Raw genomic sequence first — 24538 nt, 5'->3', positions numbered from 1 at the left:
CGAACTTCGCATCACGATATATAAATCGGGAATGGTGCTGATACAAGCAGCAAATCGAGATCTAGAGAGATTTGCCAAGATTTTCCAATCGGTAAAAGACTCAATGGACGACCTGAGTAATCTACGTCTCCTAACCCCACCAGTAGACACTCCAGATATTCACGATGTCACCTTCAGAGGCGCAAATAGAATCCTAACCCCACCAGTAGACACTCTAGATATTCACGATGTCACCATCAGAGGCGCAAATAGAACTAGGAACGATCGTGCGCAAAGAGACTACTGGTCTAGTAATGCCAGTACCGGAGAACACGACTGTAAGAACTGAGAAGTCTACCTATCAGACAAACAAAGAACACTACCAGTGCCAAAGAGAAGAGTCGCCCCTACTCCTGAACCACGAGACCCCTCTCGTAGAGCATACACTGGTTGAGACAGAAGTCACCAGCCTTCCTACATCCCACACCCTCTCCAGCACAATTCCAACGTCGTTCACACCTCCACCATCAAACGAACTACCAACTACACAGGATTTATCTAACTACATCAACCTCCCGATACCGCTCGCTATTACAACACCAGCGACATGCAGACCTTCACCCACAAACATGCCCCTAGTAACTCGGAACATATCCAGCACCAATCCAGCACCAACGTCACACCTCATAGAATTGGAACCGACAATCAAAAAGAGGAGATAAAGGAAATAGCAGCACAACTAAGAACCGAGCCAAAAAGGAGAAGAGTAGAAGGGAGGTACAGATCGGCCGCCCTTAAGAAATCTCATCAGAACAAGCTTCAGAAACTAGTGAGTAAGCTAGCAAAAGCCACTATTAATACCGTGCAGACGATTGAAAAAATTGGAGAGATGACGGTGAACATTCATTCTAAAGTCACGGATATCCAAAACCTTGCTCATTCTTCACTTAGAGAGCGTAACGAGGCGGACATGCGTTTAAAACAGAGAGACAACAGACCATACAGGACTAAACCACTATCTAAAGAGGAAACGCTGACCTTAATCCGAACATATGATCGATCGGACCACATCGAAGGGGAGAGAATCAAAACATTACCACCTGATGCTAACAGAACATTGAGAAAAAACAATAGAACATCCAAACCCCACAACTTACAGCACATACAGATAACTCCAAACGAAGCCGAAAATGTGAACACTAGTACAAAGGAAAAACATCTGACCTGTCTACTACTCAACTGTCGATCAGCAACCAAACATGCATCGGACATAGCGGACCTCATCCTCAACAAGGACATTGACCTGGCAATCCTTACTGAAACATGGCTTACGGAATCTTCATCCCCAACCATGGATCTGTTAGTACCACCGCAATTCAACATTTTGAGACTTGATACACCCATAAAGCTAGGGGGAGGGATAGCCTGTATTCATCGATCTGACATAGAGGTTAAACAAATTCAGGCCGACCCGCTAGAATCCTGTGAGTATCTTGGTCTTAACATAAGATCAACCAACATTCAACAATGCAACTTGCATATATTTTTCCACCCACCAGGAGATAACGAAAAGTTTATAGTAGAGTTAATGGAGATCATAACAGCCAACTCTAACAACGCTGCCAATAACATATTTCTAGGCGACTTCAATCTTCACTGGGAGAACTGCAATGACAAACTGGTCAACATGCTGAAAGGCTTCCTCACTGAACTAAACCTCACTCAAGCGTGCACACAACCCACACACTCTAAAGGAGCGATGTTAGACTGGATTATCTCAAGAAACAAAGATGCAACAATCCACTCCATAACACCATGTGACTGGTCTGATCATCATGCCATAACTTTCATGATACCCACATTGAGAAAAGGTAGGACCAGGCAACCTTTCAAAGCCAAAAAATGGACCCGGGACACAAAAGAAGCAAATATGAAACTACTGGTCGAAAGCTGCGAAAGAGACTTAAAGCCACCCAACAACCTGGAAAAAGTTAACGAGCTGACGGATCACTACATAGCAGCTGTTGAAAATATCGTTAATAACACCATGCCATTAAAATTGAAAATAATCTCAGAGAAGACAAAAAACCCATGGTTTAACGAAGCACTAAACGAAGATAGACGCAAATTGAGAATGGCCGAAAGAAAATGGAGGCAACACCCATCATCTCCTGAACTGGAAGCCCTCAGAAAAATAAGGAACCAATATAACAAAAAGATCATCAACTCAAAAAAGGAATTTATAAGAGCAGAACTGGATAATGCCAAAAACAGACCACGAAAACTATTTGAAATCCTAAAGGAGCAATCAAACAAACTAGCCAAATCAGTGCTAGAAAATTCAAAAACACCTCTAAACTGTGATGAATTTTCCACATTTTCACGGAAAAGGCCAAAACACTCGAAGTAGAGCTTAGAAACTCGGCGTCGAACCTTCCCAACGAACCTCCGTTTACTAACGATGCTGACTCTACAACGGATTGCACAACGAATTGCACCATCGCAAAAAACAAGGCGAGCTGGGAATCATTCGAACTATATGACCAACACACGATTGCTAAGACGCTCGCAGGAATCAAACCTAACAACCACTACCAAGACCCTCTGCCTGCAAAATGCGTAAAAGAAATTAATCACATCCTGATTCCAATATGGACCGAAATAATAAATGCGTCACTTTCACAAGGGATCCTTCCCGACTGCCTAAAAACAGGTCAAGTCGTTCCCATAATCAAAAAACCCACAGCGGATGCATCAGATCCAAATAACTTTCGCCCAGTGACCAACATCCCTCTACTGGCCAAGCTGACTGAGAAATGTGTGCAGAACCAACTGAGCCAACACATCACCAAATTCTCCTTGCTAGACGAATGTCAATCGGGATTCAGAGCAGGGCACAGCACGGAAACAGCGATTCTCCATATTATTGATAACGCGCTGCAGGCCCTTGACCAAAATCAAGCATGCTTACTGATTCTCCTAGACCTGTCATCGGCATTTGATACGGTAAATCATGAGGCATTACTGGCCAGGCTACGGGACAGGATGGGACTATCGGGAATTGTGCTGAACTGGTTTGAGTCCTTTTTATAGAACAGAACGCAACGCTTCCTGGATAACCAATCAACTTCACCTCCGTGCCCTATCTCAATTGGAGTCCCGCAAGGTTCGACATTATCCCCTGATCTGTTTAACCTATACGTTGAACCACTCACAGAAATTCTCCAAAAATCTCAAATATCTTATCACATGTATGCTGACGACACGCAAATATACTTAAAGATCGCATCCCTAAAAGATTTGGAATTAATGAATGAGACACTAAAAATGGCACTTCAATGGTTAACCACAAACCACCTGAAGCTGAATGCACATAAAACAGAGTTCTTACTAATTTCCCCACCAAGGAGCCATACAGAAATAAAGGATTGGACGAAAGTCGTGACTGCGCTAAACTGCACCCCAACCCTTGTCAACTCAGCTAAATCTCTAGGAATCACCCTAGACGAGAATCTAGACATGAAAGCCCATATTAATTCAATGGCGAAAAGTGCCCGCTTTCACTTGAACTACTTAAGAAAATTGAAACCATACATCACAGAGTCTGACCTCAAAGTGGCAATCCAATCCTTAGTTATCTCGAGGATTGAATATGGTTGCACTACCTTGGCTGGATTACCAAAAACGTCCACAGCACCATTGAAAGCCTGCCTTAACGCTGCGGCAAGACTTATCACCGGAACCAGGAAATATGATCATATATCCCCGCACCTGAAAGTATTGAACTGGCTACCGTATGAAGCAAGAATCCAAATGAAGATAGCATGCATCACACACAAAGCATTACACGAGAACACCCCAAGATATCTAGCCAAGAAAATTCAGTTGTCCGGTGGCAACAGACCAGCTAGGAGTGCTAAGGAGTTGCTTCTACGGCCAGCCTTCTTCCGAAAGAAAAAAACCTATGACAGAGCGTTCTCAGGAGCTGCCCCCAGAATCTGGAACTCACTCCCTCCAAACATCAGGAAGATCCAGAATCTGGTAACATTCAAGCGTGAAGTGAAGAGCCTGCTGATGAATAGATACATTACTTAGTACACTGTTCTTGGTTCGGATTTACTACTGCCCAGTACTGATTTGTACGCCATTAGAAAGGGAGACATAGGTAATTCTATAATGGAATACGTATCCTATGATATGAGAACAACCGAAAGGCCATTAGTAATGGCTACTTTGAGTGAACTGGAGAACAGCATCTTGCATGAACATATACCGAGCTACCTCATATCTGTTATATACACATGCTTTTGTTAGTAATTTTGTCATATCTGTTATATATACATGCCTTTGTTAGTAATTTTGTCATAGCATATTTATGTACGCTAACGTCCACAGGTGTTACGAATATATATATCATCTACCTCACAGCGGTTGCTTGCTAACTGTTTATATATATGTTTACACTTTTTCTCTCTCATGTTAAGCGCTCTGATACCCACGGGTCTTGTTCGCGCTATACAAAACTTTATAATAAATAAATAAATAAATAAATTAAATACTGCATCTTTTAATATTTATGTTAACAGAGTAATAAAAGAAAATCAGACTTTTAAATTTCAGGTGCAGGTTGTGGGTTCTGTAGGGGTGTAGGGTGAGAATTAAATTAATTTAAATGTAAGTAATATTTAATTCTAAATTAATTTTAAGTAAGTAATTGATTATTAATAATGCTAATTGCGTTATACATTTTTATGAATGTTACATTTTAGGTGCAGGTTATATGTTTTGTAGGGGCATAGGGATTCCGTGGAGTAGGAATAGTAAATTATTCCCCTTCGCTATCCAACACTTTCCCTATTGTTGCACTGACTGGAGTGGGAACAGTACATTTTATCCCTCGCCAATCCAACACTTTCCCTACTGTTTCACTGACTGGAGTGGGAATAGTAATTGTTACCCCTACACTACCCAACACTTTCCCTAGTGTTGCACTCACTGTAGTGGGAATAGTAATTGTTACCCCTACACTATCCAACACTTTCCCTACTGTTGCACTGACTGGAGTATGAATAGTAAGCGTTACCTCTTGCAATCCATACTTTCCTTACTGTTGTATTGACTGGAGTGGGAATAGTACATTTCACCCCTCCACAATCTATCACTTTCCCTACTGTTGCACCTGCTGAATAGTAAAGTTTTTCGCTGAGCAATCCAACACTTTCCCTACGGTTGCACTCATTAAGTGGGAAAAGTACATTTTACCCCTCCGCTTTTCAACACTTTCCCTAATGTTATATTGACTTGAGTGGGAACAGTACATTTTACCCCTACGTAAACCAACACTTTCCTCACTGTTGCTTAGACTGTAGTGGGAATAGGAAATGTTACCCTTACTGTTGTATAAATTGTAGTGGGGATAGTCTGTGTATTATTTATAGAATGCTATTGTTTAGTTTACTTTATTTAAAATTAAATTATTATGTTTTGTGTATGTTAAAATATAATATTTACCATTAATAATACGTTTTATATTTATTATTATTATTACTAATAATAATAATATTAGTTACTTGTAATAGTTTGATAGTTGTTATGTTTACTTTGTTTAATCATAATTACATTGGTATTTGTTTAATGTATTATGTCATTGGTATATGCAAAAAGAATTGTTTATTTATTAAATTATTAAATTTAAAATATTTTGTAAATTAAAATATATATTGAAAATATTAGTTTAATAATATTTTCATTTATATATATCTAACTAAATATATAGATTAACATATAAGTGTGTTTTTTAATATAATAGTTATCTTTTTTCAAAATACATTAAATATTTTTTATTTGTATTATATTAGTGTTACTTTTATTATATTTAATGTTTAATATTTAAATTTATATCTTTTTTTAACTCTATTTTGTACAATGGTATTAATGACAATGATATTTTAATTCGATTTGTTTGTCATAAAATTATAAATACAGGATGATGATATTTTTGACAACGATATTTATGTGATGATATTTTGGGATGGCGATATTTCCAGAGGCGATATTTTGTCAGTGAACTATGATCTGTTCTTCGGGACCCTCCCGTATCATTAATATATTGTTGATATATCGCTTCCACACGGTGATCTGCTGTCTGAATGGGCTGTTGTTCAGAATCCATGTCTCTTCAACTATAGCCATGAACGTAATGGCCATTTCATGCCCGAAGAGACAGCCCAGGGCTGTCCCTCTGGTTTGTAGGTAATATAACTTGTTAAAATGAAAGAAAATGTATTTCAGGCATATCTTGGCAAATTCCAGTATGTAATTCATGGGAACCTCATGGGGCCTATGCTGTTTGCATTGAAAATATTCCAGAGCCGCTAACACTCAATCTTGTTGTATGTTAGTATATAAACCAACAATGTCTAAAGTGACAAAGGCATCGTGGATTTAATCAAATTCCATCCCCTCTTCAGTATTAATGGTATCCATGGTATCCATGGTATCCATCAGGTAGCTGGGGATGTCAACAAAGAAAGTTTCAGAAATACATCCACATATTTGGCAGGGTTCAAGTTTTGAATTCCCCCCTGATTAACCGGGTGACCTGGGGGAGGGGGGGGGGGTCATGGGATCTTTGTGGATTTTTGGCATGGTGTCTATTTGTGCGGCCATTTTAGGTTGAGTGAATATCCTTCTATTTTTTACAGCCACCCTTTGTTCCTGCCTTTGTTGATTAGTTCAATGATCTTCCTTATGATCATACAGATGGGGGTCATCCAACATTTTTTTATAATGATCCTCATGGTGGAGTTGCCGCAATATTTCCTTCTTGTATGTTAGTCTATCATCCATAACAATTGCACCGCCTTTATCAGCTGGCTTGATGATTATTACCTGGCTTGATTTTTAATCTGAGTTGAGCATTGTGTTCCTCTTTGGATATATAATTTTTTATGTGTTTGCCCGTTTGTTAGATGGAATCTATGTCCCTTAGTGCAGTTTTCTCAAGGTTTTTGCAAATCTATGGGCATATTTAGGGTCAGTGGATAGAAAATGGATGATCTCTTCAGCCCAGAAAAAGTTCTCTCTGGCTGTGTAGTTGGAATGAAGGACAATCTTGCTCAAATGGCTGGTTTCTTCATGGCCCAGTGATCTTTATTCATAGATTATATTTATGGGTTAATTCTGGTACCCCCCATCTGAAGGTTTGTCTTGATGTAGGGATTTCCCATGTGTTTTTGTTCGGGTTGAACGATTGACTTCCTCGGTTTCTTCCATGCCCCGTTCCACAGCCTTGGACTAAGAAAGTACCCAATTGGTTTGAGGCAGCACTCGTAGATGGTTTTCAGTCACTCGAACTGTCAGAGTAGGCTGAGGTGTCTGAAAAAGTGATGAAAATAATTTTACTCCGACCTTGAAACTGGTTCCCTCGCACCTAAGACCGCCGTTCGAGCGAGTCAAAAGGCTGCTGATACCAGGAAGGCACGAGAGCCAGTGAGCTCTTTCAAGACGTTAATCTGTGTAACATTCCCTTATGGTCATTTTATCAGTGTATTTGATTACCGTACATTAGAGACTGCCAACACACAGCAGTGGAAATATTTCAAAGCCACAAACTGAATCAATAAATGAGCGCATATATGAGCTAATACACAAGGAGGCTACTTAATGTGTATAGATGGTGTTGAGTTAACCCATGATTATCACTTCAGGTTGAACACAACATTCTGGGGACAGACCAAGCAGTACCACATTACAATAATTACCACACTGCTCACACAATCTACACCACAGCAAGACTGATATGTAAATCCAAGGTTTTAAGGGCTTCTCTTGACTCCATTAAGCGTTTTAAATTACGAGGCTTGTCCTCAGAAATGTGACATATAGGGGCCGATTCTGATTTGGGTTGGAAAGCACTCCGACTGAGCCGGATCCAGGGTGTTTTCCGACCAATCTGGACTCCTGCAGTCCGACCGAGCGAGTACGATGCGGTCGTATGCTGTCGGACTCGGTTCGGTCGGACTCCCATAGAAGTCAATGGGAGCCGGTCGTACAACGCGCACATGGGCTCCCATTGACTGAATGGGCACGTCGCAGACAAGTGCGCCCCCTACCGTGTGTACGCGTCGGTGCCATCTGCACCATACATGCCTGTGTTGGGGAGACCCATGGGTCTCCCCCTGTGTCCGAGTCGTAAGGCTACGTGTAACTGGGGGTCCGGCGCGGACACCCAAAGTTCTCCTCTGGGAGAATTTGCGAGCCACACGCTCTGACTCAATCCGGCTGTCCGAATCAAGGATCGTACTGGCTCGGTCGTGAAACGTCTCCATTTTGTGCCACGGTTAGCTTACGGCCGAGATGTATGGAGCGGTTCGTACCCGGAAACGATTCGGACTGAGATTCTGCGTTTCTTCGCATCGTACTTCGTAGTTCGGACCCGTGTATGAACCGAACGGAAATTCAGCCTCCGAATCAGATCCGCTGATGCCGAACCCGATTCAGTGCCCTGCCGACCGAGATCGGAATCGGCCCCATAATATATTCTTTATTTACACGTAATTTTCACTTTGTCAACTTGAAAGCCTAGAGGGAGACCTTCATAAATAATTGCTAGGCCCACAGAAAGTCGAAACGCATCGGTGAGGTCGAGGATACACCACATAAATTTTCACTTTGTCAACTTGAAAGCCTAGAGGGAGACCTTCATAAATAATTGCTAGGCCCACAGAAAGTCGAAACGCTTCAGTGAGGTCGAGGATACACACACATAAAGGCTAATAGAAGCTAGAGGACTGAATTTATGGAAATGTAAGCCTCTTAAAGTCACAGCTAAAGAAGGAACAGTATCCCGCAACCACACAGGGCCACTTTTTGGACTTACGACATGGGGCAGTAGTGCATATATCTTACTCGAACCAGTCTCCTGCGACTATCTCATGTAGATTTTGAACATGAACTGTGCCCTGCAAGCACTTTTCATGCAACATGCCAAGACGCTTTCTACTTCTCCCCAGCAAAACCCACCAGGTCCCCCAAACCACTTCCCAGGGACATGTTCGCCTCCATGGAAGCTTTCCTGCCTGGGCTTCCTTTATTCCTTGACAGATCTTGGGGTGATCCGTACCCTTCATTCCTCCTTCTTTGCAGGAGCTCTAGCCAACTGCCCATGTATCTTTCCTAGAAGGAATAGTCACTGATTTTATGGATATTTTACCAGCCACCTGTAAGATGACTGTGGCCTGAAGCAGCCATCAGGGACTGGATGTATGCTCGGCTGAGCCTGCCTCTGGTACAGTTATCCCACCTGGCTAACTACTCTTTCTATGGTCACTCAAGTTCTTCTCTTTTTTAGAGGAAGTGAAATGTAGACACCAACTTTTACTTTGAAAATTTATTTTTGAGGCTATTGAGCCCAACCACAGCTCTCCCAGCCTTCTATTCCTGCCTCTGGTGCAGTTACCCCAGCTGGCTACCTACTCTCTCTATGTTCATTCAAGTACTACTCTTTGTAAGAGGAAGTTCAATACTGGCAACAACTTATACTTTAAAGATTGATTTTCAAGGTTCTTACACCCATGGATTTTGATGATGTCCCAGAATTACAAAATCGTGTAAACTTCAGAAAGCGCCCCCGCCCCCCATTTTATATTCATGTATCAGGCCTCTGTGGAGGCAAATGAACTGCCTCTGACACGTTGCGTGGCATTTATTATTACCATACTTAAGACAGGTAAACCCACAAGTCAATGCAATTCGTAAAGGCCATTATCTAAATGTGGACAACAAAACTGGCCTAACTTATCGATAACTGCCTTGTGCCACTTCTTCTAAACATGGTCTCTGTGTCCATCCCGCAGATCTGGAATGATTTGCCGGAGTACTTACCTAGGGAACCGGCTCTGCTCACCTTCAGAAAACTTTTTAAAACGTTCTTGTTTAGAGAGGCGCTAACCTCCGTATAATTTCCGTTACCGGTGGCTGCTATCAGATCTCTGCCCAGTGACTTGCTCACTCTTCTCATGAAGCGCTTAGAGACCTGTAGGTGATTTGCGCTATATAAAAGTCATATAACATAACAAAACATCACTCTGGCTTTGTGGCCAACCGGTTTACCGCACACAACCTCCTACATTGTTTGCGGTCATGCATGGTGTGGAGCAGCGATCGCCACCCTCCGGGCACCATTAAGGCAATTGATTCTTTGGAATGGCCTTTCTTGTTCGCTCGTCTTCGACATCTGGGCCTAAGCCCACGTTTTGTGAACTTCATTCAGCTATTGTACACCTCCCCAACTGCTAGATTACGTGTGAATGGAATGTTATCTAATCCGTTCCCGATCACACATGGCACCCGACAGTGGGGCCCTTGATCCCTGATTTTGTTCACCGTAGCCATGGAACCCCTGGCGGCTGGTCTGCATCAGCATCATGCTTACATGGGGCTCAAATTACCAGCAAGGGCAATATTAATGTCTATGGATGTGGGCGATATTTCGATATACTTTAGAAATCCTCAAGACGATCTCAAGCCCATCATTCGGGGGGTCTTTTTGTTTGGGGGTATGACTGGTATAACATTAAATTGGGCCAAATCTGTTATCTCCCCCCTCACAGACAGCACAACGTGATTCAACTCTGAGTTCTCACTGGAATGGGCAACGAAACCGGTGCGATATCTAGGCACATGGCTCAGCCGCTATATGGTCAAACAATGGCCACCAGCCGACTGGATTACGGAAACACCCTTTACAACGGAACCACAGCCAAACTACAGAAAAAACTTCAACGCATCCAAAACGCATCAGCCAGACTCATATTGGACATCCCTCGTCAAGCTCACATTTCCGGTCACCTGAAAAATCTCCACTGGCTCCCCGTCAACAAGAGAATAACGTTCCGTCTCCTCACCCACGCACACATAGCCCTCTATGACCTAGGACCCGAATGCCTCAACACAAGACTATCCTTCTACACCCCCACCCGCCAACTACGGTCATCCTATCAAGCCCTCGACGCAATTCCACACATCCACAGATCCACCATGGGGGGAAGATCCTTCTCCTACTTAGCGCCCAAGACCTGGAATTCTCTCCCCACCCACCTCCGCCTTACTCAGAACCACCTCTCCTTCAGAAAGCAACTAAAAACTTAGATATTCGATAAGTAAATGTACCCGCCTCCCCAAGCGCCTTGAGACCCTCTGGGTGAGTAGTGCGCTATATAAATTTCTGAACTTAAACTTTCTGAACTTGGCAGGCCAATTATGGTAGGGCGATTACCTGGGTGGAAGAAAGGTTCCCAGCATGGAATCTGCTCCCCCATTTGCTATCTGGATGATTAGATATTGCCTACATGGTGGTGTTGCCTAAATTCCTATACCTTTTCCTGGCATTATACGCATGTTGTGCCCAGGTCCAATACTGACATTGTTGGCTATATTCTGTTAAATTTCAGCCACACGTAGTGGTAGAGGCTGACTTGACCTTTCTGATCCCGCTCCCCGCTGCGCTGTATCAAACATATAAATTCACATGTACTGGAACCAACACTGTTGACTGTGTTAGATGGGAGCGGGGCAGTTTGCGAAGACGTGCAAATTTAAATTGGATATATGCTCCGTCCATCTCCTTAGCACGCAAACCTATGGTGCAAGCACTACAGCATGATGGCATGCAATCATGTGCGCATAATAGACGCCAGTTCACCTTTGCTGATTTATACCCAGATGGCCAATTAATTCATTCCACCACCAGCACCGAAAGACACTCTGTGTCCTACTATGATGGATATACTTGTATATCATCAACTCTGTGCCACCTGTCGAGCGCGTCATGACACCTTGCCCGACCCCCTACCAATCCTACATACCCAAAAATACATACTGAAAAACACTTCACATCGCAAGCATGTCACTAGACTCTATATTACTATGCATAATAAGGCACCCATGTGCACCCCTAAAGCGCACGCCAAATGGATGCTGGACAAGGATCCACCTATATCCTCTGCGCAATGGACATAATGCTTGGAACTAACTGCGCCCTTTCACCCAACTATAGACTGCGCCTCATACACTTTAGATTATACCGTACGCCCATCCAACATCACCGTATGGGGTTTAGGGAAGAGGCGCGCTGCGAAAGATGTTCATCACTTTAGGCCTCATTTTCACATTTATCCTGGAAATGTCCAAGAATTGCGGACTATTGACGTGATCTACATTCCACACTTCAACCAATCACTGGTCACCATATTCCTCAAGCACCGATAGTTAGCCTCCTTGGCTATGTTAAAGACCTGCCGCTTAACTGCTATGCCCCTAATATTGGATAAGCGCCAACTGGCTGAATATTGGGGGAAGAAAGCTGCAGCCAAGGTCGCACTATGGCTGCAAGATGCAACATATTTATTATTATAAATATTTATAATTGGCCAATTACAGGGAACCGATGCCTATACCGGCTCAACATTTGAGAACCATTTTTTTTTATACGTTTTTCAGCAAAGGGAACAAACCATGTGCATAAACAATATCAAGTCTATCTTACATTATACATGATTCAGACAATACCTGCATCCAGCACAGCACTTAGTGGTATTTAGCATAGAAATGATACTTCTCAGCAACGACACAGAATATCAACACATGTAACTATTAGGCGATAGGTTTAAGTAGGTCCGGAGGGTCACGTAAGTAGTGGTAAGAGGCTCCCAGAAATGAGAAGGTTTGGCAGTTGTGGGCAGCTCTTCTGCATATAACAAAAAGTTGTCTTTACAATAGATAGAGCCCAGTATCCAACGAGCTAGAGTATGTGCCTTCCTCCTGTCCCAAGGCACGGCCACTCTTCGTTTTGCCATGAGTAACATTATGGCGGACAATTTTTTCTTGGTAGATTTTAAATGCGTCAAAAGACCCAGCAAACATAATTGTGGCGTGCAATGTATTTCACAATTCAGGGTTACATTTAGCAGCTGGACCACCTACTCCCAGTAGAGTTTCACTTTACCACAAGACCACGCTAGATGTCCAAAATCAGCCTGGTCTGTCCTACATCGTTTACATTTTGCGTCTCTACGCAGCCCATGTGTGTGTAAGTGGAATGGAGTGTGGTAAGTTTGGTGCAAATATTTATAATGAATGATACGTAAATTCCCATTGGGTGTGAGAAGCTCAGTGAGTGCACAGCGGGCTTGCCACTCCTCCACTGCTAGAGGCATTTCTAGTAACAGATTCCTTTTGTCGTGTGCTTTTCACACCTGCTGCTATATCTGACATTACCCCCAGGTCCCTTATGTCCTCGGCCCATTCAGAACTTATGGAGATAACCATCTTCCAGACAGAAAATAAAAACAAGAGGAATGCTGGGATATCCCTACTGCCCCTCCCCCCGGGAGTACAAAGGTAGGATCTACCCAGCAGCCCCCCTGTTCTTTTTTTCTGTCTTCGACAGAATGGCTGATGGATGCTGTTGATGTTAGGGGCTGCACCCGCTCCTGCTGGGCTTGAGTGGCGTGCAGTCCTCTTCTTGCTCCTCCTGCCCGGCTGCCTGGCTTCACGGGCAGGGGTGAGGTTCCTGATGTGTCTCCCCCCCGGCCTGCCGGGCTTGCTGGGGGGGATTGACTTCTTTACTGCCGTTGTTCCGGTTTTCCGGCCCTTTGCGGCTGGTGCGCCGCCTCCCGGTTCCTTCCGGGTCGCTGTGCGCGTCTCTCTGAGCCTGGCCGGGTGGGAGACGCGCTGCGCTGGATGGTCGATCCCGGATCCGGCTGTTGGTGTGTGGGGGCCTTGCTGGTGCTGCTCAGGCCCCCGCTCCGGGTGAGTCCCGCTTTTGCTGTGTTTTTCCTCTGTTCTGCTGTTTGTTGAGGATCGTTGCTTGCCTGGAGCACTTGTGTTAATACCTCCTGCCTCGGATGTCTCGAGGCTGCCGCTGCTGCTGGAGCCTGCTTGGGAGCGTGGTGCTCGGTCTCCGGCTGCAGTTCCCTGGCTTCCCCCGGAGGGTGCTCGGAGGCGGCATTTCTTGTTCCGGTATTTCCATGTGGTGACTGTGATTGTGGCGTTACAGCACTTGCTGCCAACTTTGGTGCTGGGGCATTGGTTCTACATCCTGTGCTTTCCTGTTTGCCATGTGATGTTTTTTCCCTCAGTCGAGCGTTTTTGGCAATTTGACAGGGTTACTGTGTACTGTCACTCTCTGCTCCCGACGTCAGTGTGATGTTGGCCTGTGGCTTTCTGTCCAGGGTGCGCACTGTACAGATGATATGCTTTGTACTGCCTCACTTATGTGGCTCTGCACTGTTGGGAGCGCGTTTGCTGCTACAGTTGCGTGACAGCTGGGCCGGTGGTCTGTCCCTTACTCTCATCTGGGAGGGGGGGGGGTGTGCTACCTACCTCTGTGGTGGGGCTGCTCTGTCCCTGACGCTCTGCCTGTCGTGTCCTTTCGGTTTGGTCGGACGACTTGGCGGTGGGTGGTCCAGGTTCTGGCGGGGGCGCTCTTCCTCCGGTGTTTCTCAGCGGATCTCCTTTTCTCGGGGTTCCTTCCGACTTGGCGGGGTTCCTCGGAGTCTGGGAGTGGTTGTGTTCTGTGGGCTGCCTCTGCCGTCTTTGGTGCTGCCACCCTTGGTTCGTGCCTCCCTTCGACTCGCCACGCTTCTTGGTGGGGCGCTGGGCTTTGGGTCTCGGTTTCTGGGGTGCTTTCCTGGGCCCGGGTCTGGAGGGGTGTGTGCGCTGCTGCCTGCCGTGTCCTCTTTCCTTCTGGGTGTGCGGTTTCCTTTGGCCTTCCTGTGCACTTGTTGTGCGGGGGTCTGTGTGAGTAGCTGTGCGGGGTGCTTTCCTTGTTCTCATTGCTGCCTGTTCCGCTGCGGCTGGGTGTGGGTGCCTTTCTCCTTGTTGTGGGCTCCTCACTGCCGTGATGCTGCTGGTCCGCCTCCTGGGTTGCCTTGGCTGGCGCTTCCTTTTGCTGTGTTGGTTGGCGCTTTGCCCTCTGTCGGTCCTCCGGTCCCCTGTGCGGCGTTTGGTTGGCCTCCGCTCTGGCGGTTTTGCGCCTCTGTTTGGTGTGGGACTTGCTTGTAGACTCTGTGCTGCCTTCCCTTTTGGGGTTTCCTGCTGCTGCTGTTTCTGGGGTCCGCGCTACCTTCGGCTGGCCCCGGTTCTCCGGTGGTGGACGTTCCGTGGGTCTGTTCCCTTGGTTCTCTTCTTCGGGGGTTCCCCTGCTCTTGGCGCCTCTGGGGGTGTTTGCCCTTTCTGTTTCTGGCTTGGGTTCCGGTCGCCTCTGTGGTGGCTGGTTCTTTTTGCTGCTCCTGCCTTTGCTTGCTCGTGGGTTCCCGGTGTGGTTGGGGTTTCCCTGCCTGCTGGTTTGCGCCTTGCCCTCTGGTGCTCTGGTGCCGGTGTCTCTTCTTTTTATGCTTCGGCGGCCTGTTTGGGTTGCCTTCTGCTCCGGCTATCTGCCCCGTCTGGTGGTGGGTCGTTGTTCCTGCTTCTTGGGCCACTGCGCGGTGGGTCCTGTGGGCTCCCCTCGTTCAGGTTGGCCTGCTGTCCTGTTCTTCCTCGGTGGTCTTGCCTCCTCTGCGGGCTGGCTGTTGTGGCCTCTGCCCTGCTTGGGGATCCTGGTTCTTCCCTTCCGGGTTCCTGGTCCTATCCCTCCTTTCCCTTGGCTGCGCCTGGTTCCTCTCGTGGGTGCCGTTGGTTCTTTGGGGTGCTCTCTCCCCTCTGCCTCTGCTTCGGTGGCTTATGCTGCCTTGGGTCCGGCTGTTCTGTTCCTCCCGGCCTGCACCTGTTGTCGGGCGTGGTGCGTGGTGGGGGCCTGCTTGGTCCTTCTGGTGCTGTGGCCTTCCCTTTGCTGGGTTCTGCTGTTTCCTGGCATCCCCTCCTGTGTCTGCTGTGCTGTCTGCCAGGGGCCTCCTGGCGGCTGCAGGGTCCTGTCATGCCTCCTATTCTCGGGGTTGGTGTGTTGTTCCCACGCTCCGCTGTCTGCTCTGTAGCTTGGTCTGGCCTGGTGGGTTTCTGCCTGGCCTCCTGGAGCTGCGGGGTGCGCTTGGCTTCTTCCTTTGGTTTTCTTCCCTGCCTCTTCTGGTTTTGGTGATGGTGCGGGGTGGCCGTTGTTGTTGCCTCTCCTGGGCCTGTGGGTTTTTAGCTCGCTGGATGTCTGCTGGGTCTGCCTCCCAGCCTGCCGGGCTTGCTGGGCGGCGTGGCTTCCTCCTGGCCGGTGTTCCGGTTTCTCGGCCCTTTGGGGCGGGGGCGCCACCTCCCCGTTTCTTCCGGGTCGCTCTGCGCGTCTCCCCGTTGCTTGGCCGTGTGGGAGGCGCGCTGCGCTGGTTGCTGTGGCCTGCATTTGCTTCTGCTTGGCTTTCGGACGTGGCTTTCTGTGGTGGCCTGTTGCCTTGGGCTTCCTCCCTGTTGGCTCCTGTTCTGGGCTGGTCTGCCTTCTGTTTGTGCGTCCTGCTCTGGGTTGCCTGGTTGTGCTCTTTCTGCGGTCCTGGGCTGCCTGGTGGAGTCTCTTCTGGGAGTTTCATGGGTGGCTTGGCGCTTCTTTGCGGGTGTCCTGTCTGCCTGTGGGGTGGCTGGTCCCTGTGTCGTGGGGTTCCGGTTGCTTGTGGGTGTGGTGTGTTCCCGTCTGGTTCTTGTTTCTGGCCGTCACGCTGTTGCCTTCTTGTTTTCCCTTCTTGCCTCTTCTGGGGTTCGTTGGGGCTTCGGCTGGGCTGTTGGCTCTCGGGCCTGTGCTCTGTTGGGGTCTTGCCCTCTTTGTCCTTCCCTTGTTTTGGGTTGGTTCTGCGGGTTGCTTTGGCTTCGGCTTTGGCTTCCTGTCTGTATCCTTGGTTGCGGCTTTTCGCCGTGCGGGGTTCGTCCCCTGTGCTTGCCCTGCCTTGGGTCTTGCCGGGCTGTGGGATGTGGTTTGCTTGTGCTTTCCTCCTTGGCTGCGGTTGCTTCTGTGATGTCCTCTGGGGTGGTTTTGCCTCTGTCTCTCTGGCCTCTGGGTTTCTGCCCCGGTCCTTTGCTTGGGCTGTTTGGGGTCTTTGTGCCTGGCCTTTTTCTGGTTTGGCTTGGCTTGGCTGTGGTTGTTGTGTCCTTCGTGGTTCCCTTGCTGTTGTCTTGGGTCCTCCGGGTCCTTGGCCCGTCCGGTTGCACTCCTGCTTTGGTGTTCGGGTTTGCCTTCTTCGGGCTGTTGATTCCTGCTCCTGTTTCCTCCGCTTTGGCTGGAGTTCTGTTTTGGGGTTCCTGGGGTTCCTTCGGTTCCCTTTCCTCTTTTCCGGGTCTCTTTGTCCTGGTTGGTTACCCTTGTTGGTTCTTCCTGCTCGGGTTTCCTGGAGGTGCTGGTTCCCTTTGCCTTGTGTCCTCGTCTTGCGGGACCTGGTGGCTGGGCTTCATGGGGTTTGCTCTTCGTTCCCTGGTGTCTGGGGTTTCTCTCTTTCCCTGGCCTTGGGCTCGGTCTTGCCTTCCGGGTCGGGTTCTGGTGGGCTTCCGCTGTTCTTCTTTGTTGGGCCTTTGGTTCCTCTGGTCCGCTTGTCTCCTGCCTGTTCTGGCGTGGGTTGTCTTCTTCTGCCCGTTTCTGGCTTTTTGGCCTGGTGGCTCTTGGCCTTTCTCTTTGTTTGGCCTCTCTTCTGCTGTTGTCCCCTTGCCTGTGGTGGCTTGGGTGTCTGTGCTCTCCCTGTCGCTGGTTGGCTGTTGGGTGTTCCTGCGGTGGGCTTGTTGGCCTCTGTGGTGGCCGGTCTGGTCGTCTGGCTGTGCGCCCTTGCTCTTGTTGGGGGTCTGGTGGGGGTCCCTCTTGTCTGGGGCTCTGCCTGGGGTTTCCCCGGTTCTTCCTTTTTCCTTCTGCGGTTGCTGCCTTGGTGTGGTTTCCTGGGTTGGCTTCTGTTGGATTGGGAAGGCCGGCTTTTTCTGCTTTGGTATTTCTCCATAAGTTCTGAATGGGCCGAGGACATAAGGGACCTGGGGTTAATGCTCTATTACTTACTGGTAATCTTCATTACTCCTGGTCCCGTTGTCCTCGGCCCATTCATACGCCCCTCCCTCCCTCCCGGGCGGCCGGCCTTCCTGTCTGGGCTTGTTTGTACAGGAGGGCTGCTGGGTAGATCCTACCTTTGTACTCCCGGGGGGAGGGGCAGTAGGGATATCCCAGCATTCCTCTTGTTTTTATTTTCTGTCTGGAAGATGGTTATCGCCATAAGTTCTGAATGGGCCGAGGACAACGGGACCAGGAGTAATGAAGATTACCGGTAAGTAATAGAGCATTCCCGCTTGAAGTTCGTAGATGTGCTGCTAATGTACAACTTCAATTACTCAGCTCAGTGCGGTATATTTATGCTATACGTATGCGCTGAATATGCCTTATCCCTCTTCCCACCCTCCCCCGCCTACTGGTAATTTTTGGAATAATGTTGTTCAATGTAAGGTTGCACTAAATGTCAATAAATAAAATTGTTTAAAAAAAAAACTTGAGGAAGAGCCAAACCCTTACACCTCCCGAAGAGAGGCATAATGAAGAGAAATATCTTTATTTCTCCTCATTTCTTCATCTTTCTATATGCGTTCTGCAGCACACAGAGAAAAAGGAAAATGCCTTTCAGGATTTTTTTTGTGCAGGAAGGTGCCCCTTCCTGCACAAAAACAATCCTACTGACAACACAGGCACTCTTGCACCATGGTGAAAAGGACGTGCGTAGGCGCTAGGCTGCCGAAACAGCGCCAGCGCAGGATAAAAGGACAGGGATGCGCTGTATTCCATAAATACAGTGCGTTCCTGCCCTTTCACTTTAGCGTAGGGCACCGCAGCAGGGTGACTCAGTGTGCTGCCTTATGCCAATATCCCGTAAAAGAGGGCCGGATGTAGCGCCCATTGTTGCTGCCCGTATTCCACTGAGTGCCCCGTTGTTCTACGTTAACCACCCTGCAAATGTCGTAAATGCGCCTGAAGAAGGAAGCCGCTCACGGTCTCTTCTCTCCCCAGAGTGTCGCGACGTCCTCCTCCATCTGATGTTGGACATTATGAAGGAGCTGATGGAGAAAGGCGAGGAGGAGGAGGCCTGCGTCGAGCTGCTCAGCCACATCCTGGAGGTCCTCTACAAGGCTGAGAAGGTACCGCCTTTCATTCAAACCGACCAATCATAAACCAACCTTTTAACAATGTGTGTTTCTATTGGTCTAGCTGATAGTGTAGTTTTTAACCCAGGTTGTTTGTTTGTTCATAGCTTATTAACAGTAGTTATTAGATATATTTTTTGGGGTGTTTAAGTGTATCCAGTATGTGGAAAACCCATCTTTGCAGCCTGAGTCTATACAAGGACATACCAGCACAGTTTCTTCGTCATTGAGTTGTAGAAAACAGGCCTCAGCCTCCTGCAGAGTTCGGCTCTGCTGTCTCCGACCTGTGGCTAGTAGTTTACTGGTCCAAGGTGTGCTGAAGACTAGACCTGGGTGGCAAATTCCGTTCTGCTCGCGGAATTTGGGTAATTTTGTGTTCCACGGAGAACGCAGAATCGACAAAAATACCACGATCCGTGGCTTTGCGGAATTTTTTGCTTGTTCATGGTTTCAAAGTGCGAGTTTGTTATGTTATTAATGGTTTGTTTGCAAGATATTCCCCCCGAGCACGCAATCAACATTCGCGTACAGGAAAGAAGCATCGCGAACGGACGGAACAAGCAATTTAGTGTGTTTGCAGACATTTTGCATGCTCGCTGAGGTTTTTTACGTTTCGTGGAGCTTTGCGTAGCGTGATTACACAAATTCCGCCCATTTCCTGAACCTGTTCTGCTGCTCCTCGGCTGTGTGGACCTCCAGGTTGACTCTGTGTGGGGGGCGGGGGTGTTAAACAGGGCTCGAGTCGGGGTACCACGCGGGTGGACAGCGTCCCCCCACTTATTTTAACGGGTGGACGCCGTCCCCCCTGCCAAACAGTGTCACTCTTTGGCCCCTCTGGGAGGAGATCGGATCTCACAGCACGCTGCTCACGCGCTGGCTTCTCAGATGCAATCGCATCTAAGGGGTGAGAGAAGGGAGGCAATGAGCCCGATGGTGCAAGGCACCTTTTGTGACGTCACTTCCGGTTGTGACGTCACCTTTGGTGACGGCGTCCCCCCACTTCTTTTTTCAGGACTCGTGCGCGGGTGTTGAATCTCCTCCGGTCTGTTCACCCCAGGATTCCCTCTAGTCTGTGTCCGCTAGGGATGCTGGGATCAGACATGTCATGTGGAAGATCCTGGCTTCTGGAAACCCTCACTACAGCTTGGCATGCCTTTGTAAAGGTGCAGCATGAAGGTCACGTGTCACCTGTCTCTGGGTTGTTAAGGATGCTGACACTAAGCCTTGGCTGCTTGGCCTCTCTGTTCCCTGGGGGTTACAGTCCTGCTGGGGGTTCCTTGGCCTCTCAGGGCACAGTGCAACGGTACCTAGACCTGGGGACCCAGGAGGAAGGGGCAGGCCTCTTCACACAAGCACTCCCTGCCCCCCTGGATGTGAAGCACTTTCATAATAACTTGTCACTTTCTTGTTCTTTCCTCATTAATGGCCCCTTGGGTCTGTGCACTCTTCTTTCTCTGCCCCCCCCCCCCCCTCCCTCTCTGATCTCCCTCCATACAGATGCGTGTCCCCGTGCGGCCCCTCAGATCTCTCGTGCAGATGTTTCAGAGTCTTCGGGGGTCCTCGCCACCTCCTTTTGATAAATCTCCCCCCTCTTCCGAGCTGCGGCTCAGACACCGCACAGAAGGCGAGCCCGGCTGATTTATACCGCGATAAAAACATTCTCTCCTCCGCATGGATTCAGGGAAGTAAAAATTGAGTTTCTAATGAAATTTCACTTTAAAGCTTCTCTTTAGCAGGCTCGGCGAGGACTGGTGCATAATGCAGGCGGCCGCTGCCGCTCAGTATGCAGGGCTCGCGAGACCCAAGGCTAACAAAAGGAAGGCTTTTGTTAAACAATAAAAAACACACACACACACAGCACACGTTCCCCAAAGACCCCGGGCCCTAGCTATCTCGGCAAATAAATCACGAGTGTGCCGTGATCAGAAATGCGCTCCTCGATACACAACCTACATTGTGAGCAAGTCTGCATGAATGCTCAGTGCGCCTTAGCACCATCGCCCACCGCTCAAGGCGCTACAAGTAACACATGTCTGTTGTGTGACCCTCGTCAGTGCGCCCCTCTGGAAGAGTGCGCGTGACTCCCTTTTGTGGTTGTACAAACAGAGCAAGTCGTGGTAGGATCCTTTGACAAGCGGCGATCAGACCCCCTGTCGAGTGACGATCAATCCCAATCAAATTCTTTATTCAGTTTGTGTTAGAAAAACATAAAAAGACAACAGCAATATGTGAAAAACAGTACATAAAAGCTAAATTCATAAAAACCAGTACATAAAAATATTACACCGAAAGAAAGTGGCTGTACAGCTTCTAAAAATGCATAATTACTCAACTTGAATGACCGTATAGAGACTACAGCTCTTAAAAAACACACAACATTTGCAACCACAAACTCATCCGGTAGCGTCTGTATATATAACATAAAAAGCCGGGCGAACTTGTAAAAAACCTCTTCCTTTTAGTATTGGTGCAATAAAGGTTCTCATGGGTTCCCTATAAAAAGTGCGAATCATCATAAAGTGCACGGTATCCCGCGGGGATTGTTTGTCACTTCCTGGGGGCCCGGGGATTTTAACAGCCTTCTGGTGAAGCAGCTTCAATCTGAGTCTTGCAAGCAGATATATCCCTCTTGTTGTTTTTTTACAAAGGTTAGATGTGGCTCCATATCCAGCGTAGCTGTTGCTGAGACATGTTTCCTAAATGATGGTTTCGATCATCTCTTCTTTAAGTAATGTTGTCCTTTCCATAAAGAGGTCCCTCACCCATTCATGAACCCATCTACAAATGTCCTCGGGGTTAAGAAACATCTCCCTCCTCACAAGTTTGGGGAGAGAGTCTCTTACATACCCAAGCCATGAAACTTTTAGGGGCCGGTCGAGTGACACTCGTAATTAACCGATTCAAAGCACGCTCCTCCTTCGACCTTATACCAAATCATAGCCCAGCCCAGCAAAGAAGGATGTTCCAGGTGTTTGCTGTGATGTACACGAAGGAGCGTCCTCCACTTCTGCCTCGACAGATGCGGGGAGTATGGGCAAGTGAGAGGGACATGGAGAGTACCTTTCTCGATGGTTGGTGGAAGTTCAGGCAGTGGTTAATGTAGGCGGGTCCTTGGTTGTGTAGAGCCTTGTGTGCATGGGTCAGCAGCTTGAATTGGCATCTCTTCTGTACGGGAGCCAGTGGAGTTTCCTGAGGTGGGTGTGATGTGAGTTTATCTGAGAAGTGTGAGGATGACTCCGGCTGCAGCGTTCTGCATGGTCTGAAGTCTATGAAGGTGTGCTGCGATTCCTATGTAGAGGGCTTTGCCATAGTCCAGTCGGCTGGTGATGAGGGCTTGCGTCCTGATACGTCTTGTGTGTAGGGGTAGCCCCTTGAAGATCCTACGTAGCCTGTGTAGAGTGAGAAAGCAGGCGGAGGAGACGGCGTTGATCTGTGGTTTCATGGTGAGCTTGATGTCAATGGTGATTCCGAGGTTTCTGGCGTGGTCGGAGGGAGTGGGTGCGGGTCCTAGGTCTGATGGCCACTAAGAATCGTTCCATGTGTTGCTGCTGTTGCCAAAGATCTGTACTTCTGTCTTGCCTGTGTTCAGCTGCAGGCAGTTGTTCTTCATCCACTCTGCAATGTTTATCATGCATCTGTGGGAGTTGGTTCTGGTGGTTGTGGGTCGTCAGTGAGGGAGAGAATGAGTTGGGTGTCGTCTGCATATGAAATTATGTTGACACCGTGGGATCTGACCATGTTAGTCAGGGGGGTTATATATATATATATTGAGGAGCGTGGGGCTGATGGATGAGCCCTGGGGGACACCACAGGTGATCTCTTGGGGTTCAGAGGTGAAAGGTGAGAGGTGGATCTTCTGAGTTCCTCTGGTGAGAAAGGAGGTGATCCATCTGAGGGCGACCCCTGAATGTCAATGTGGTGGAGTCTTTCGATCAGTGTGTGATGGGATACAGCAGTCGCTGCGATGAGGGCAGTTCTGGTGCTTTGATTATAGCTGGTTCTGCTCCAAGTGTGTCATGAGTTGATTGTTTATGATCTTTTCCAGTACCTTCATGTCTTCAGTGAGTTTTCTTTGAGCTGCAGCCTTGGTTGTTCTTTAAGTGGTCTTGGTGTGTATTGTAAAATACAGAGTCATTGTTTCTATGTTATGGATTAAAAAAAATAGCTCCCATAGGCTGGAGGATATGAGATGTCATCACTGATTTAGCAGGGCTCTCTTTGGGTATTATCATTTACATGAAAAAGCAAAAACACACCCTTCTAACTATAAGCTGGGCAGATGATTGAGAGCACCTTAGCATGTAGGCAGCCAGCTTGCCTCTCTGTGTGTCACTGGGGTATCCCAGACCGGCTGGTATCCAGAAGGAGACGTTTACAAAGCCCACAGCGGATGCTTAACTTCATTGAAGTTTCTTGACTTCCATAAAAGTGGAATGACTCCCAAGTTTTCCAGCGTGTCATAGTGTCATCAAAAATAGTTTTAGTCAGCCTTCCAGCTACGCCTAGGCTTGTTCGAATTAGTTCAAACAGAGCTCTACTCCCATGACCTTTGAGCCCACCTTACTCCACCACTGTCAGGCTGCAAGGGGGTGTCGCCTGGCAATAGTCTCTCTAATTGCAATGTTCCTTTTATGTTTATTGTAGGGCAAGGAGATGCCCTTGGGCACAACAAGCGCGACCACGCTATTTAACAGCACGCCGCCAAGCGCACGTGCGAGCTATGACAACAAAATCTCGTGGGACTGTCCACTGTCCCACGGACACGTGCATGCTGTCTGCTATGGAAAGATGGCGAGAGCAGCCATCTTTGTCCATGCAGACGCATGCATGCAAGCGTTGGGGAGAATTGATTCCAAAAGGTGCTCTCCATGGCGAGGGCAGCGCATGCGCTGCTTTCGCCAGGTGAGACCTAAGAATATTAAATCGAAAAAATATGTGGAATTTACACTGCAACTTCAGAACTGCTTACTGGAGCTCTGGATGTGACGTTCTGGCTGTAATAACCCTCCTGTAAACTCCTTGTATTTATTCTTTCTAGGGCAGTATGCACTGGAATCAACAGTGATATAACCTTCAGTTTGTATCATAAGATTTCAGTATTTTATCAGAAACAAATTCTGTTTTCCTCCTCTACTCAGTGCCGGACAGCATCTGCCCATTTAAAGCACTAAGGGCACTCTGCCACAAAATGATGGAGGACCATGCCTTCCCAATCATCGCTTCTCCCACTCTATCTGAAGTTTTCTGACAGTGATGTCCCCACTGGCTCTGCCAACTGGAAACTTACTCCGGCGGCCCGGTGGGGTAGAGGTTATAGGAGTAACGGCATCAGACCTCCCGCCCTATTTAGAGCGGACGCTCTGATGTCTTGTTTCCTGTACTTCGCAAACACACAAAAAATGACTCCCACACAATGGCGGAACACTCTCAGGCTATGGGACACAATGTATTTTTGCTTTTCTCAAATAAATTCTCATTTTTGGAATTA

At 47.6% G+C, this 24538-nt stretch overlaps 1 protein-coding gene across 1 annotated transcript in view; it reads left to right on the top strand.

Moving 5' to 3' along the window:
• The window catches only part of LOC147662950 (dedicator of cytokinesis protein 1-like), a 117829-nt gene that overhangs the window by 24821 nt on the left and 68470 nt on the right, over positions 1-24538 (top strand). Inside the window, exon 3 of the mRNA XM_086950770.1 lies at positions 18917-19044. Coding sequence (XP_086806896.1) covers positions 18917-19044 — 128 coding nt within the window. The remainder of the gene's footprint in view (positions 1-18916; positions 19045-24538) is intronic.

This window comes from Lissotriton vulgaris, unplaced genomic scaffold, assembly GCF_964263255.1.
Source record: "Lissotriton vulgaris unplaced genomic scaffold, aLisVul1.2 SCAFFOLD_1434, whole genome shotgun sequence".
Lineage (NCBI taxonomy): Eukaryota > Metazoa > Chordata > Amphibia > Caudata > Salamandridae > Lissotriton > Lissotriton vulgaris.
This window is presented reverse-complemented; position numbering and strand designations above follow the sequence as displayed.